This window comes from Dipodomys ordii, unplaced genomic scaffold (assembly GCF_000151885.1).
Source record: "Dipodomys ordii isolate 6190 unplaced genomic scaffold, Dord_2.0 Scaffold53, whole genome shotgun sequence".
Classification (NCBI taxonomy): Eukaryota; Metazoa; Chordata; class Mammalia; order Rodentia; family Heteromyidae; genus Dipodomys; species Dipodomys ordii.
Window position 1 is genome coordinate 4578578 of NW_012267269.1, and position 18256 is coordinate 4596833.

General features: G+C 36.6%; 1 protein-coding gene across 1 annotated transcript in view; it reads left to right on the forward strand.

Moving 5' to 3' along the window:
• The window catches only part of Adamtsl1 (ADAMTS-like 1), a 385192-nt gene that overhangs the window by 168168 nt on the left and 198768 nt on the right, over positions 1-18256 (forward strand). Inside the window, exons 8-9 of the mRNA XM_013020837.1 lie at positions 10428-10539; positions 14328-14466. Coding sequence (XP_012876291.1) covers positions 10428-10539; positions 14328-14466 — 251 coding nt within the window. The remainder of the gene's footprint in view (positions 1-10427; positions 10540-14327; positions 14467-18256) is intronic.

Here is an 18256-nt window from a genome sequence, read left to right on the forward strand (position 1 = left end):
CTTCTCAGCCCAGTGTTCATTTTCTTACTCAGCTTTTATACAGTCATTCCCTATATAAATAATCCCCATTTGTGCTGATAGATTCCAAATATCTGTATCCTTAGATCTAGACCTGAGATCCTTAGAAAATGTTGCATTTCTCAATAGGTTTTCCACATTGTTTCACCAATCACACAGCTAGTTTTCAGATATAGAGCTAGAAAGTTGTCCCCTTACTTTGCTTAGTACTGAGAGTTATAGATTCCTGCACAGTACTATTTCCCTGGTTCTACTCTGACCTTTTGTTTACTGGCCCTCTTTCTATATCTGAGCACTAGACAAGTCTCTCTAGACTCTGGTTTGCTCTGTCTACAGAACTGTTTTTCTGGCCCATCTTTTCCAGTACACTTACATCTGTTGTTCCAAGAGAGACAACTCTGATTTGTAGTTCTACTGCCCTGGGTTGTGGGCAACTTTAACCATAACAAACCCCTCCTGATGCACTTTGAGCTAGGGATCTATGGAATGAAATGCAGTGTCTTCCAAACTGAGGCCAGATGACCTTAGAAGTACTAGAAATCTCTATAAGAAATCTACAGGTAGTTGATTGTAGTCAATTTTTATTACTTTTATTGAACAATTAGGATTATTTACTATCCCTAATCTTACTCATCATTTTCAACTGCTGAAATTATCAGGTATTTCCAAATGGGATGATTGAATCTGTTTCATGCCAGTATAAACCAGTCTGTTTTATAACCCATTCCACTACACTTTGTTTCTTTTTTTCAGTACTTGATATGTAGATCAGATGGACTATTGCACATATCCGCCTCTCCTACTTTACAATGTCATTTGAGAAATAAAACATGAGATACAGAAGTTTGACATAACAGTGCCTGTAAATGAGTATGATAATTAAAAGGACAGATAGTAAAAGCTACAGATTATCTTTTTATCTTTCCATATATATTTTTATTGTAAAAAATACTGTATAGACGGGTTACAATTACATGAGTAGTATAATGTGTACATTTCCTATTGAGCATTGTTACCTCCTCCTTTGTTTTTCCCCTACCATCCCTTCCTACCCCACCTCCCCAAATCCTCCCTCTCCCCTCAAAAAATTGCAAAGTTCATTTTCAGCATAGTGTCTTGAACATCTCATTGTTAAAATGGGTCAACCTGTATCCTTATTTAAGCATTTTGTTATATACCTTCCCCTACCCAAATTATAAAAATGTATATAAAAGGTGCAGGACACCGGAATTAGATACAGTGAAAATGGGTTATACCATGGGGGAAGAACATACAAAAGAAACAAGAGAATCACATACTGCATTATAAGTATGTTAAAAACAATAGCAAGAAAGAAAAAAACTACTTGTGTCCCTGTCTTGGGGTTCATTTCACTTAACATCATCTTATGTGGTCATATGTACATAGCTTTTGACCTTTTTTGCATGCCCTATACATGTACTAGTTATTGCAAATAAGGGAAACCATGGCACCTATGTTTCTTTAGGCCTGGATTATTTCACTTCATATAATTTTTTCAAAGTTTTCCCATTTCCTAACAAGGCAATGTCATTCTTTCTGATGGAGGCATAGTATTTCATATATATATATATATATATATATATATACATATAGACATATATATCACATTTTTTTGATCTATTCATCTACTGAGGGGCATCTGGATTGGTTCCATATCTTAGCTATGGTGAATAATACTGCAATAAACATGGTTGTGCTGGTAGCTTTGGTATAACCTTGTTTGTGACCATTTGGGCAAATGCCCAAAAGAGAGATTGCTGGATAAATAGGGGAGCTCTATGTGGAATCTTTTGAAAAACCTCCATCATACTTCTTTCCAAAGTGGTTGAACAAGTTTATACTCCGACCAACAATGCAGTAGGGTTCCCTTTTGGCCACATTCCCTCCAGCATAGTTTGTTACTAGATCTTTCTTTCTTTCTTTCTTTCTTTCTTTCTTTCTTTCTTTCTTTCTTCCTTCCTTTCTTTTTTTTTTTTTTGTTGGTTGTGGGGCTTGAACTCTGGGCTTGGGGGCTGTCCCTGCACTCTTCAGCTCAAGGCGAGTGCTCTACCACTTGAGCCACAGTGCCACTTCCGGTTTTCTAGTGGTTTATTGGAGATAAACGTCTCACCGACTCTCCTGCCTGGGCTGGCTTTCAACCACAATCCTGAGATCTCAGCCTCCTGAGTAACTAGGTCTTAGATTTCTTCTTTTATTGTTATTATTTTTTTGTTATTGTGAAAATACCGTACAGAGAGGTAACGAGTACATGGGCAAGATAATGAGTACATTTCTTTTTTTTTATTGTGAAAATACTGTACAGAGGGGTTACAATTACATGGGCAAGCATTGTAACCTCCTCCTTTGTTTCCCCTTCCCATCCCTTCCAATCCTCCCCCTGGCCCCCCAATCCTCCTCCCCACCCCTTCCCCCAACACACACATAGGTGGTTCAACAGTGTGTTGTTTAGCCTCCATGTGTTACAGGATTTCCTTTGGCGGCTTTTGATGTTGAGTTCTATTTTTAATCCCTTGTCTTCTGAGAGAATGCAGAGCGTAATTTCAGTGTTTCTGAATTTGGACAAATTTGCTTTGTGACTTAAAATGTGCCCAATTTGGAGAATGTTCTGTGTGCTGCTGAGAATGTGTATTCTGATGCTGCTAAGTGAAATATTCGGTAGATGTCTTTTATGTCTACTTGATCTATGCAGTTGTTTAGGGTTGAGGTTTCTCTGTTGAGTTTTTGCTGGGTTGACCTATCCAGCAGGGATACTGATGTGTTAAATTCCCCAAAAATTAATGTCTTTGGATCAATGTGAGATTTTAGGGAAAGTAGTGCTTCTTGGATAAATGTGGGTGCTCTATTATTTGGTGAGTAGATATTTAGAATTGTAATATCCTCCTGAAGGACAGATCCCTAAATTATTATGTAATGACCTTCTTCATCTCGCCAATTCTATTTTATCTGATAGTAGGACTGCAACTCCCACCTGTTCATAGGGGCCATTTGCTTAATAAATTTTATACTAGCCTTTCACTTATAGAATATGTTTGTTTTTGTCAGCAAGGTGTGTCTCTTGAAGGCAGCAGATAGAAGGATCTTGCTTTTTGATCCAAATAGACTGTCTATGTTGCTTAATTGGACAGTTAAGTCCATTAATATTGAGAGTAAGGACTGAGAGGTGTTTGGTAGTTCCTGCCATGTTATCCACCTTCTTGGGGGCTGTGCTAACTGGGTTTTTCCTATGCTTCTTGGATTCTGTTTGGGGGCTGTCTCTTGGCCTTTATTGTGCTCTTGTTGGTTTTCTAGGTGTAAGACATCTTTAAGTATCTTTTGTAGGGATGGTTTGGTAGAGATATATTGTTTCATTTTTTCTTTGCTGTGGAAGGTTTTTATTTGACCTTCAATTATGAAGGAGGGTTATGCTGCGTACAGTAGTCTTGGCTGATAGTTGTTTGTCTTTAGGGCATGGCATACATCATTCCAGTCTCTTCTTGCTTTAATTGTATCTGCTGCAAAATCTGAAGTTATTCTGATTGGTTTTCCTTTATAGTTAATTGATCTCTTCTCTTTGACAGCTTTAAGGATCCTTTCTTTGGTCTGAATTGATCCTGTGTGCATTACAATGTGATGATGATTTGTCCTGTTCTGTTCTGATCTATTTGGGGTTCTAAAGGCTTCTTGTATTTGAATAGGGCTATCTTTTTGCATGTCTGGTAAGTTATCTGCTAGGATCCTATTAAATAAATTTCCTAGACTGTTAGCTTCTGTCTGTAGGTGCTGCTCTACACCTAGGTGCTCCTCTACACCCACAAATTAAGCTTTCTGATGACGTCTTCTAGATGTTGAATAGATCTAGCATATTTCTTGGATTTGTCTTGAATAGTTGTCTGTTCTTTCTCTATAATATCTGGGCTTTCTTCTGCATGATCTAACCTACTGTCAAGACTTTCTACTTTGTTTTTTTATTTCTTTTCTTTCTAATTGGTCAAATTTGATGGCTTAAAATTCTTTGTTGGAGCTTTGTTTTAGATCTTGTATGGATTTCTTCCTTAATTTGGTTTTCAGTGTACATTCTCAAATCCTTTAGTTGATTGGTTATAGTTTCATTGGACTCCCTTTTCTTCTGTTGGGCTTCATTCATCATTCCCTTTGTGGCCTCCCTAAATTCTTCCAGCTGTCTGCTTGTGGATTCCATGAATGCCTCAATTTATCTTTGTTTATTCTTATCTCATGCAATTCCTCTTTTAATCTTAGATTAGTCTCATTATGCTCCCAATATTCCTGTATTAATCTTTGGTTAGCCTCATCAAGCTCATGCATTTCCCTATCATGCTCACAGTGAGACCTTTGCAGCCTTTCAAACTTTTCATTCATCATGTTTACCAGTAGGGTTTGTAGAGCATTTTGGGAACTCTCTTTGAGTTATTCATTGACCACTCTGATGCCTGATTATCATGAACAGGAGTTGAAATACCCAGACTTGCCATATTTCTTGTGTTTCTGCTTATTCTGCCCATTTGGGTTTATAGCCAAACCAATTCTGAGCTAGAACACTCTTTTAAGGCAAGTATCAAGCAGAGCCCTGTAGTTGCACAAATTGTTTGATCCAGTCAAAATGGGTACAGTACAGTCTAGTTCAACAGATACAATCTAGTTCAACAACAAACAGCTAGGGAATCAATGGACTAAGAAAATCAAGTAAGGGGTCAGCAGACCAGAAATTAATAGGTTTAGGGAGAACTGTGAGGACAAAATAAGATTGGAGGAAGTAGGGAGGCAAAGCGAAAGAGCAATTCAGAGAAAGGGCAGGGATAGCAAGAAAGGAGCAGATAGATAAAGAAAAAGGAGGGATTAAAAAATTAAAAATTTAAAATGAAACACTTAAAAATTATATAATTATAAAGAAATAATTCTATAACTAATGTAGTTAAGGCTGGGAGTTTGTGACTTGAGCAATCAATATCTGAATTAAGTATGTACACAATGAAGGATAAGGTCTAATAAAAGAAGACAGGTATATATCTGGGGGTGAACAGAACAGCTATTAAGTAATGCAAAAGAAAAAAAACCCTAAAAGGGCCAAAAGGGAAAAGAGAATATTAAAAAAAAAGAATAACCACAATGACAAAAAAACTAAAATAAAAATGAGAAAAATAGACAGTTTAAACTAAAAGAGAAAAGTTCTTCAGGAAAAAAAAATTGGAGGGAGGACGGCAGGGGTGGTTCTTCCCTGTGTCTGTAGCCAGTCTCTTGGTGGTAGAGTCTCTCATTTGCTTATGGTGTTTGGTTGTCCTTTTACTTGGTTGGTTTCTTAAATCAGATTGTTTCAGCAGGCTGATGGAAGCTCTTTTTTTTTTATGTCCCTCTCCCAGGCTAGTTCAGTGGGAGGGTGATCTACTTTGAGAATCACAAAAGAGCAAGGTGGCTGTTTCCTCTAGCTTGGAGTTGCTGTGAGGGTTGCTAGGTTGTAGGTTGGGCTGTGGCCTGTCCGCAATCAGTAGCTTTACCCTGATGGGCTAGCTCCTGAGACACTCAATCAGCCCAGTCTGGAGCCAATCTCAGAATTTATGTGTACCAAGTTTCCAATTGCTCAAGGGCTGGAGTTGCTTCCAGTGCAGCAGCTGGGTAGTCTAGTCTCTAGCTCTGTTTACCCACTAAGGAGAGTCTGCCCCACCTTAGTTTAAGCTGCCTCTGCTTGGGAGAGGCAACTCTCCCCAGGGGTGAAGCTGAGCCCTGCCACAGGTCAAATCATGCTAGCTGCTCTGGCTGGGTCTGTGCCAGTATCAAAGATGGAGTTTTTCTCTGGTGGTGGGGGAGGGGCTACCTTCCCACTGCTGCTCAGTGAAAAGGAGTGAGGATGTCTTGTGGTACTCACACCTATCCCTCGGTTTCTGGGTCATCCCCATCCTTGGTCTGTGACTGACTGTGGTTGGCTGAATGAAGATTTCCAATCCTATTGGTTCTTGCTTGTGGTAAGTAGAATCTGCTCTGGCACTTTTGTCCCGGGCACTCTGTGACGAAAATGGCGGCAGCTGCTGCTACCGCATCTAACCAGGGTTGCTTGGATCTGTATCCTTAACTAAGCTACCTGAGTTTTTCCTCTCTCAAACTCTGTACTATGATAACACACTTGGTGTGTCTCTCTAGCTTTAGATTTTCCACTGGAATACTAATACTGATTTCTACAGAAGAACTTGCTTAGCCCCCAGCTTCTCCTCCACCATCTTCCTTTCTTCACAGATTATCTTTTTGCCTGATAATAAACAGGTGAAGGTTGTTTGTAATGATTTTGCTCCTTTTCATGAAATTCATTAGTTGATTGAAATAATATGTAACATCTTAAAGGAAAACTGACAGATATATATAAAAAGATGATAAAGATTCTAAGAATTTATCATAGCTAATAGTTTCTGATTCCAAAAGTACTTGAGAGGATCCTAATCAATATAATTTTTGGGTCATTATGCATGCATGCATTCACTTATTTAGCATTGTTTGGACACCAGCTGTGTGCCAAACTTTGGAATTGATGCCAAAGAAAGGATGAAGAGCAAAAAAAAAAAAAAAAAAGGTAACTGCCTCCAAGGAGTTGACAGAATGTTGAGAAGGGCAATGAAAACAATTTTACCCACACTAACTTTTCCAAGACACATAGTGCTGTAAGGAAGATTTGATTGCTATTGCATGTGTTTGAAAATTCAGACAAAAGCATTTATAATGTTTTCATAGCAGTTTTTGAGGATATAGTAACGCTATCAATAGCTAAAAGAGCCTCAAATAAGTATGTATCTTAGATATTTAAGAAGAGTATTTTTTTAAAAAAGTCATAACTCCCTGTTTTCCATCTGATTCTTTCTCTAAGCAGGCATATTGACTTACTTGCACCATGTCCTAGCATCCCAATTTATGACAGCTCAGTGTCCTGGAGGACTGTCACCAAGGCAGACCTCAGAGATGCATACTAGTGGGTTGCCTATAGCTCACCTTTTGCCTACCTGTCCTCATCAGAACAATGGCTGAACTGTGGCCATGGTGATTTAGGGAGACTCTGAATGCAAACATCCTGAGATGCCTATTTAGGACAGTATAAAGACATTTAGTTTGCCAACACCCAGAAGTTTGTACACTGCCCTTTTTCTCAGTAGAGAAGAGAAAGATGATGCTGGATGTCAGTGGCTCATAACCGTAATCCTAGCTACTCAGGAGGCTGAGATCTGAGGATTAAGGTTCAAAGCCAGCCTGGGGCAGGAACGTCCGTGAGACACTTATCTACGATAAAACACTCAGAAAACTAGCTGGGCACCGGTGGCTCACGCCTGTAATCCTAGCTACTCAGGAGGCTGAGATCTGAGAATCGCGGTTCAAAGCCAGCCCGGGCAGGAAAGACCGAGAGACTCCTATCTCCAATAAACCACTAGAAAACCGGAAGTGGCGCTGTAGCTCAAGTGGTAGAGCGCTCGCCTTGAGCTGAAGAGCTGAGGGACAGCACCCAGGCCCAGAGTTCAAGCCCTATGACCGACAAAACAAAAACAAAAACACTCAGAAAACTGCAAGTGGCGCTGTGGCTCAAGTGGTAGAGTGCTCACCTTGAGTTGAAGAGTTGAGGGTCAGTCCCCAGGCCCAGAGTTCAAGCCCCATGACCGACAAAAAAAAAAAAAAGATGCTTGCACCGTCCTTTATGTGTTTAATTTTTTTTCCTATGCTTGCTTTGAATTTATAGAGAATCAGTTCTCAACATAACCACACACACACACACACACCACTTCCCCTCCAGTTCTGCCATGACAGTGCAATCAGTTGCTCTGGAGAGGGATCAGTTTTAGTTTTCTTTTACCCTCTTTTCCCCCATTGCTGGGGATCAAACCCAAGCCTTTGTACATGCTACATAAGCACTCTACCACTGATTTCTACCTCCCTTCTTGTTTACTTTTAGTTTTAGAAGTCATTATATTGAATTGCAAGCATTGAAATGTTGTAATTAGAGGAAGAAGAGCTTGGTTCTGAACATTCTTTATTCTTATTAGCATAGGAGGTCAAAATTACATATACCAGATGTGTTCAGCTCCCTACACCAACAATCTAAGGTGTCACACTGAAGTTTTCTACACGCTCTTGAAAACTGGCACGTGGTATTTGAGGATTTAGGGTTTAGGGAGCCACAGAGCTAATAATAACATGGACTGAGCCAGCTGGAATGCAGCAAACTACAGGTCAGGAACATGGCTACCTCGTTTATCTCCATGTGTACCAGTTAGCCCATCAAAGAAAGACATCAGAGTAGCCTTATCTTTCTAAAAAAAAATTAAGCAATTTTTCTACTTTAAAATGAGAATTAAGATGGTCTTAAAACAGGTACAAGGATACAAATAACCGTAAGTGCATTTGTCATCACAACCCCATGGTGGTTGCCTAGTACTGTGAAGACAGCTTGAGAGACACATCAAAAGCTCCTCATCCATCATCCATTCCTTCCTTCTAGAGCATGAGCATGAGATGCTTCCACTGGTCATTTCTAAGAAGCTGAGAAAAAGATTTGCTTTAAGTAGATCCAAAGACAAAGCTGATATGATGCAGATACCCCAGAATAAGGCTTCCTAAGTGATATCTCACCTTCCTCACTTTGGCCTTAAATAGCTATAATTTCTTCCCTCATATTCTCAGTTTTTAACATTCTAAAAACAGAATCTTGCCCCCATAGCAAAAAAAAAAAAAAAACCTTTGTTTAGGTCTTCTCATTTTTTTTTCTGGGAAGTGGAGTTGAAGTGAGACTCCTCCTCTAGTCATTTTCTAGTATGAAAAATCACACATCTCCAGAAGGTGAAGGGCTTTTGTGAGCTTCAAAATATATTTTCCCCAAAGATAATTATTATAGCTACATCCCTAAGCCAGCAATTAGGTATCCTTGTATCTGACACTTAGCACTGAGAAATACTAATCTGCAATAATGCTCCCCTTTTGTGAAAGACTATATTGCTTCAGCTGTTTTTGTTTTAAAGGAAGGAATTGTACCAGTGTTTATTCTAATTAAAAAAGGCCTAAGGGCTCCATGGATCAGAGCCCTAGTGCCATATCAGATAAAGTATAGATCCCCACCCCCACTTCTCCCCAGCTCTCCCAGACTTTTCTGAGAAAATTTTTATTTTCCTAGTTATACTCCAAAAACAGATCTAGATTTGGGACTTACCAGTTGTTGTTATTTTCATCCTGTTTATTTAGTATGCCCATTCCCCCTGTATTTTCTGTGTTTAGGATCCATTTCTTGAGATTAATAGTTGAGGAATGAGATTATCTTTAAAATAATCTAAGGCCAAAGCAATCAGTGTTCATTGGGAAGAGTTTAAAACAAAGACTGGGGGGCGGGGGTCAGGGGTGTGACCCAAGTGGTAGAATTCAATCCCCAGTGGGTGGAGGAATTACTTCAGCTGAGAATTCAGTTGGACTCTGAAACTTTTCTAATTATTACTCTGTAGTTACAGTAAGAAGTGATCTTCTCAATTGTTTTTAAACTCTTTTTTACATAATAATTAGTCTAAACCTTACCCAGTAGTCTAAATATTAAGTAAGACATTGTGCCTTCATGAAATACTGAGATGCCTCATGAAATTAATTGTTCCATTAGATACTTTTTTCTTCTCTTTCAATTTGAGTATCTTTCTCAACCTGGTACTTTTCCAAACCATTGGAAAATTATTTTCTCATATTTCCCCTTTTAAAAAATAGGTGTTGTAATTTCCATAAACACCAGTTTTATTTGAAAGTAATTGCCTGTATAATACAAGTTGGCAACTTTTAAAGTTTGGTTCTTGGTCTTTCTGCATTGGAATTGCCTAGATGTCTGGTCCTGAGCCCAGGAATTCACATTTTAGTGAGCTTCCAAGTAGTAATTTTGCACATTCAGATATATGAATTACAAAATTGAGCTCTCGTACATTTCTGAATGCAAAAAGGCAAAGCTGTTTAATTCCTGTGCAATTTTTCTTGTTTTAATTAACCACTGACAGTATCCTTCAATTTTAGCAATATATGGAATTTATAATTTTCATAGAAGAATTGTCTATCTCTGTGCATATAGACTCAGAAAAAAAAAGACCCACGTAATGTTATCTTCTATGCCAGAGAGATTGGACATACAGGAAGATAAGGAATGAGCATGGTGGTTTGGATAAGATAATGGTAGAATCATACTGAATATATCCATCTGTTCCATGACAGAAGAGCTGGGAAGGTAAGAATGGTGAGGGCAGCTGCAAGAACCATGACCGGTTCCTGGTACAATGAGAGATACTGCCATTGCCCTTGCTGATGCAGCCCCTCACACAGGCCAGACCCTTAGTAGCACCATGCAGAGACCCAGAAAATCCTACCCCGTCACCATAGTCCTTTAACTTTCCTGTTGTCTTTTACAGATCCATGACTCAGGGCCCGCAGACAGCACAGTCCAGTTCATCTTCTATCAGCCTATCATCCATCGATGGAGAGAGACAGATTTCTTTCCTTGCTCAGCAACCTGTGGAGGAGGTAATGGTGATTCCTTAACATAGAAGCTGTAAGTTTCTTCAAGAAAAGCTAGGCTTTATGAGAATGAAGGAAGTAGGTGCTGTGATGGATCCCATCCCTTCTCAATGGAGCCAAATCCGGAGGCCTCCTGTAGGGCAGTGGAGATGCCCCAGAAGGTTTTTCTGTAGTCTCATTAGGAGACTTTCCTTCATTTCATGAAAAGCCAGGAATAATAATATCATCATTTGGCGACAGCATTGTCCTGAGGCACTTCCATTCATTTAAGAATAAACTGCTGTGGTTGAGGTGAAGTCATGAAGAGTGTTTGTCAGACTTAATTAGAGGAAATAGTTTTCTACCAGAAAAAAAAATCACCCCATTGTAGACTAAAACTCAGATTTTTTTCATCTATACTTCCTTATTCATGCACAAATTTGCTTTAGAAATCAATTAAAAGGCATCTCTCCGAAAGAGTCACAAAATGAATTTCTGTCTTCATTCTTTCCATCTGTATTATGGGACAGCATTTTGTGTGTCTGGAAAAGGTTTCTAGTTCCAATTCTCTGCTCCTCATAATTATAATGGTTATATAATATTGTTTGAGCTGTTTTAAAATTATTTATTTATTTATAGCAGATCACTTACTTCATTTCAACTTTCATACTATTATAATATGATAAATAATTTAATACCTAAGTGTTTTTTCTCCATTTAAGCTATTTGCTTGGAATGAATATCTAGAAGTGAAGTTTCTAGACACAATTTTGTGGCTATTGATATATATATATATATATATATATATATATATATATTACCAAATTCTTTTCACAAAAGTAATAAGCGGTATATGACCATATTAGATTGATTGCTAACTTTGCAGCTTTCTTTTAAATTTTCTTAGTGTGCATAAAATTATCCATATATTCCCTTGAAAATTAGTGCATCAGGTAAGTTCTCATTCTTCATGGAATCTGGTTAATTGGATGACTTTATTTTTAATTTGTTTTTATTTTCTCTAAATAGGTGTACAGTGGGCTTTTATTTCTACATATCAGTTCATGAGTACAATTCCTCTTGATAACAGTGAATAGTTCATCTACACAAGTATCACTAAATTAATTTGACAAGAGATAAATGATAGTACTACAAAATTGGGACAAATAATGGTTCATGAATTTTTATAAAACAGAAATATGATGCAGTTCACCTTTCTAAGTTTATTTAAGAATAAACTTCCAATTTCTCTGATGGTTCATGGGAAAATATTACTTTTATATATCTAGTAAACCTAGCACAGAAAATAGTTTCAACAAATTGTATGAAACCGTAAAATTGCAGTCTACATATTGTAAGGCTTTAGGATGGATGGATATGCTGTGATACAAGGTTATAAACATGTCATCAATTTTTAGATCAATACATTTCTAGAAAACAAAAAAAGTAAGAAATCTACGTTTGTAAATGTATCCCTTCTTGAGAATAGTAATTCTGCACACAATGGCACAGAGCTATTGTGCATTTACAATCTCAGTAACTTAAACAATAGTTCAATATACAATAAGGCAACTAATGTTACATTAATGAACATCCAAGTCCTTTAAGCTTCATTTTCCTCAAATTTTAAAGTAGAACTAATCCTTGACTGGAGGCTTGGCTCAGTGGTAGAGCACCTGCCTAGCAAGCAAGCATATGGCTTCGGTTGAAACCCCATAGTTTTCACATGTTTTCAGTATCAAACCTTAAGTCAATGGAAATCTTACTAGCATAAAGGAAACTTGTTGTCAATTAAGTTGTAGGGATATAAAGACTAGCCTTCCTCTCACTTCATGAACAGTTTGAAAATTAATGAAATGATCTATAAGTTAACCTTCCATGTTTCTGGTTCCGGATTCAGCTGGTTGGTCATTTTGCCTAGTAGGGAGAATTATTACTCCAAGATATCTTGTGGAACCTCAGAACACATTCTCTGACTATTGTGGTTATTTGCATCATTTTATTTCTGGATTTTGCTTCATGCCTTTATAGATGAGCTTCAAAGCAATGGGTTTAGGTTGACAAATTATCATTTTGACAAAATCATAATCTCATATTTATAATTCATTTATTATTTGTGCTGTAATTTATTTTTTCTACAATTATTTTTACTAATAATAAATTCTGTTCCTGAGTAGAAATTTCTATATAGAATGCTATAAAAATTTTTATCTCACTCTAAAAATAGCTGTTTTGGAATACAATAGATCTGAAAAGAAAAGTAGTACATTTACTTATCTAAAATATCATTTGCTCCTTGATATTTTCAATAATTCGAAAAAGTAAATGGAACACATGTTCCTACCCATTGCTTTCATAACTTCCCATGCTTTTCATCTTTCCAGTAGACATTTAAAAGATCTTTTTTTAGATCTTTAATGAACAATTAATTCTTGTGGGTGGTCTAAGAACACAGGCTCAAGCCAGGAAATCTGGCTTAAAGCCTCCTTCTGATTTCCTAAAATCCTTTGCAAGTCCCTTAACAATTTAAATCTTGCTTCTTAATACATATTTAATGATAATAGTACTTACCTCCATGCCAGAGAGCACATATTTGGGGGACTGGTTAAGATTGTAGAATACAACTGTTTTAGTTCTTTATATACACTTGCTTTACACTCCAAGAACCTAAGCCACAAACCTAAGTCACTCGAAATGGATAATAAGACAGTAAGAAAGTAGATTAAAAATAAAACACATTAAGTCTAAAATTAAGCATGACAGCAATTTCATAGAAAAGATTTCTGTAAGCAATGTAAATTAGTAGACAGAAATATAGACTAAAGACTTAATATAAAGAGAAATGACTAAATATGCTGGGGAAAGCAAAAGCTGAACAGTAGAGGAAGGTTTTTGGTTATTAGAAGAATTTTTTATTATTGCTGTTACTCTTATTACTATTATTGAATTTGTATTATCTTTAAGTAGTTATACAAAGTAGTTGCCATTAATCAAAACAGTTTATAAATACAATGCATCTTGATCAATGTCACCCCTTTCAACATTCTCACTCATCTCCCCTCTACCTAGCCTTTTTAAATTTTAATTTTAAACATAAACGTTTCCATGCCTTTCCATTTCTTTACAGATTGTACAGTATCATTCTTTCTGAAAATATAGTATCTGTTCTTATCAGAGTTATACTTGACTTCTGTAAAGAAACAAGATTCCTGCTATCTACTGTTAGGATCTTAATTGTTCCTTTATCCAGCTCAACCCATTCAGGTCAAATTTAGGCAAAGTTATGTTGCCTGGTAGTTGGCAGGACTTTACCCTATGTTATATACTCCACCTACCCCATTGTCCAAAGGAGAAATGTTGGGGTGTATTGTACTTAATTAATTTACTTATTTGACAGTTTAATCCTGCTAGTACCAGTTGCTAAAAAAAGCAATTGAACATCCTTCAATAAACTGGTTGGTTAAAAAAAAAAAAAAAACACTGATGGCCTCTTTTGGATCTAGACTTCTGTGTTCTGTTTTTATATTATTCAAAAGCAACAGATTATTATAGACTTGTAATCTCCCTCTGCCCTTATATAATTCAATCCCTATAACACAATTTCATTGCTAAAATGAGTAGATTACTTGAGAAAATACAGTATTTGAGGCCTGCAAAACTTAATAAGCCTTTCAACTATGTGTCTTTTTTTTTCCTGGAAATGATGGGGGCATCAGGGCATTATTTCCATTAATGTGAAATGGCCAAAACATCCTAAAGAAGTATAATGCACTGGCATGGCTTTGAAACCTGTCTGGTGGGTTTGATATTTACAGGTTACCAGCTGACATCGGCTGAGTGTTATGATCTCCGGAGCAACCGTGTAGTTGCGGATCAGTACTGTCACTATTACCCAGAGAATATCAAGCCCAAACCCAAGCTTCAGGAGTGCAACTTGGATCCTTGTCCAGCCAGGTCAGTCACGTGTACTGCTTCATTTATTATAAATGTAAATCATGGGGCTGGGAATGTGGCTTAGAGGTAGAGTGCTTGCCTAGCATGCATGAAGCCCTGGGTTTGAAAAAGCTGGAAGTGATGCTGTGGCTTAAATGATAGAGTACTAGTCTTAAGCAAAGAAGCTCAAAAATAGTGCCCAGGCCCTGAGTTCAAGCCCCAGGACTGGCAAAAACTAATGTAACTCATATTCCTAAGCTTAAGTTAAAGTGAATTGTAATTGAAAATAAATCATGAGTACTGCTGTCCAGTGTCTATTCCTAATTATATGTGACTAGTATCCCTGGCCCTGGGTCTTCTGACTGTGTGATGGTATTTCAAAACTATGGATCTTGCTTTTGTGAAGTGAAAGGTAAAATCACTTTCATCCTTATAGCCATTGTCTCTTCTGATTTCTTTTCATTCTGATTTCTTGTTTCTTTTCTTTCAAGGTCCAGGCCAGTGAAGAACTTCATGTTCTTAACTAATGTGCTGGCATAATGTTCTTAGTATTCTTTCCATTTAGTCCCTGTCTCTGATCAGGGACATGGCAGACCATATTTCATGGTCATAGCTGATTTGTTCTAGCCTAATTAATCCATGCCAATTAATAACAGAGTCAGAGCCAGATTTACACAGTTCTATCTGTGAACAAAATTGGCCTTTGTGAAATAGAAAGCAGGACTTATTTCCGTGCTCAGATATTTTAATACCCTTTTAATTAGGAGCTTTAAACGTTGAAACACAATACTTACACACATCATTGTTTGCTGTTTGGAAATCAAATCAAATTGGCTTTCCTATTATTTGCAGCAACAAAAATCAGCCTGATAAATGAAATATCTTAGATGATGGGTAATCATGGAAGTCCAAGTGAAGAATTGTTTCATGGATGTAATACTTGCCTTGGCACTTTTGCAATACTTGCTAGCGCTTCTTTTTCCTAACAGCTTAACTTTTCAGACTGGATCTAAGAAAAATCTTCCCCTACAAAAGTAAGCAATAAGCATGAAGACTAAAAGGCAAAGCATCTTTTTGTAAATTCCTTAAATTCTGAAAAACACTTCATTGTTTGTTTTTTAAGCCAGAGCATCCTAGTTTTATGAGAACCAATCGCAAGGGTTCAAATACTATATGAGCTTATGGGGATGCAAATTATTCTGTGTTCGTATTATAAGCAATGCAGTTTTATTCTATCTTTCCCATATTTTTAAAGTCTACATTCTTCTGCTCCTTCAACCTTATCTTCATGAATTCTAAGTTCTATGTGGGATGTGAAATTGCTATCTTTAATTAATGTTAAGGTCCCATATGACCTTCCTTATGAAAGTGAATTCAATAAAGGAAGAGGAAATAATAGATGTCTTATCGCTCTAAATTCTAGTGGATGTGAAATTTAGCTTGATGCTATGCCAGAATATTAGATATTAAAAGTTGAATATGAATTCAAAACTAAGTAAGGTGTTCAAATTTTCTTGATTTATTTTAGAACTATTTAACTTTCAAAATAATCTTAGCCATGATAATAATTCAAATATGATAATAATTAAAACTATTAGGATTTGATAATGGTTAGAATTCTTCTATTTGTAAACTTTTATCAATATCTGTAACAAGAAGACAAGGTGAAGCAAGCATATTTATACCAATTTTGATGGGCCAACTCAACCACAGGAAGACTTAGAAACTTTTATAAACATTCCCATGAAAATGTAAATGCGCATTTCTAGGTAAAATGAAGGAGTCATTCGCCATGATTCCATAAATCTTTTTCCCTACTGGGTAAAAAATACTTCATTGAACACAAATAGCTATAGAAGACAGATATGAACTAGAAGTACATTTTTTGGTAATCTAAAGAAAATGCTTATATTCAGAAAATTTTTACTCATTGTTTCTGGCCTCTGGTTTTTACCCATTCTTCTCTGTGGGAGTGGCATTTTTGGCTCATATGTTATTATCCAAAAGCAAAAGACTCCGTGGAAAGAAGTCTGTCTGAGAAATTTATGCTTTTTCTATGTCCTGTGTTATTTTAAAACATCTAATACAGCACATGTATAAATGTTAGGACAGGTGGCTATTTTAAAAAAAGAAGAAGAAAGAAAAGTGAGAAAAGGAAAAAGAAAAAAAGAAGTTGGAGGCAAATGTCAGAATGTAGCCTTTTATTGAAGAAGTAATTAGACAAAGCTGTAAAAATTAAGACTTACCAATAAGAGAGACTTAAGAGAAAGCTGCCTTAGGAAATGGAGACACAGTACTCTGAGGTAAAGGCAATTCAGGAATTGCTTTGAAAATGAGCTCTTTTTTTTTAACCTGGTATAAGCAGTTTCTGAGTTTCAACAGAAAAAGAGAAGAAAAGGTCTGAGGAGTGTAGACAGAAGAAACTCTAGGTCTCTTCTCCCATCAGACAGCAGAATCAGATCTTCTAATTACAGATTTAACAGTCTAGTAGCAGAATCAAGATTGACACAACACCAAACAACATTTCTGTTTCCCAAATTAGAAATTCTCAAAGGTGAAAATATACATACTTTTAGTACAAAGATAGTTTTGCATTTCAAAAACCTGCTAGTGGGGCAAAATAGTGCATGCTGGTAATTGCTACCCTTGGTAGGTGGAAGCAGGAAGATTATGAGTTTGAAGCTAGCCTGGGCTACATAACAAGTCCTAAGCTAGCTATATAATGAAACCCTGTCTCCCAGAAACAACCATCAGAGTATTATATCCAGCCATCAGAGTATTTGTTTATTCTGGGTCTATTGTAATACACAGAAACAAAATCCCGTTCAAAAAGCCATGTTTATTCCATTTCAAGGTAAAGAAGTATAATGAATAGCAAAAATGGCACCAAATATTTTGGCAACCTTAGTTTATTACTTTGTCCCTCAGGGCCTCCATTTTTCATCAATACAAGAGAGATGAAAAGATTGGTCATTGAATTACTGGCTTTCAAACTGTGCCTTTAAAGCCTAATGTTCCATAAAGTTGTTTGACTAAATTTTATTTTACATATTTTAAAGCAAGAATTCATAAAAGATATAGTCAAACATGTTGAACAACCAGTCTTCACTAATTAAAGATAAGCTATATTGCAAAAAAGTGCACACTTTTTTGCAAAATAAATACTTTTAGCTCTTACCAACCTCTCCCATTTTTTGTCTAGTTGGAAAATTAAGTATCTTAAGATTATAGGAGGAAGTATTAAAATTGTTAACATAGCAAATTTCTCTGTGATCATAGAATTTTCTCATTACAATAGATCTAAACAATAAGCTGGACTAAAATGGTGGGTATGACCACTGTTAGCCATAATCCCTGCTACCTATTTTTTATTTTCTTACATTCATTATTATCATTATTTTGCTTTCCAATAATTAAAATCCATACATTTCATTGAATTATCTAGCCCCATCTAAATCTCAACAGTGTCAAGTTTATATATTATAGTTTTATATGTCATGTAAGAGCCTTTCGATAACTAAACCATTACTAAATCACTGTTTATTCTCATGCCTTTATCCTTCCAACTTCCATCTCATTGCTTGTAAACATGTCATTATTTCAGTTTGAGGAAATTCGCAAAATTTCTAAACTCATGCACAATGTTTGTGAATTGTCCTAATTCAATACAGTTCTTAGGGAGGCCTAGCTTACCAGTGGTGTGGAATACTCAAGACTCCCACCCCAGGCACTCTGTCCTATTTTGATTTGCTCTTCTTTTTGTTGTTGTTGTTGTTTCACTTTCTCTCATTTGCTTCCCTTTCTTAATAAT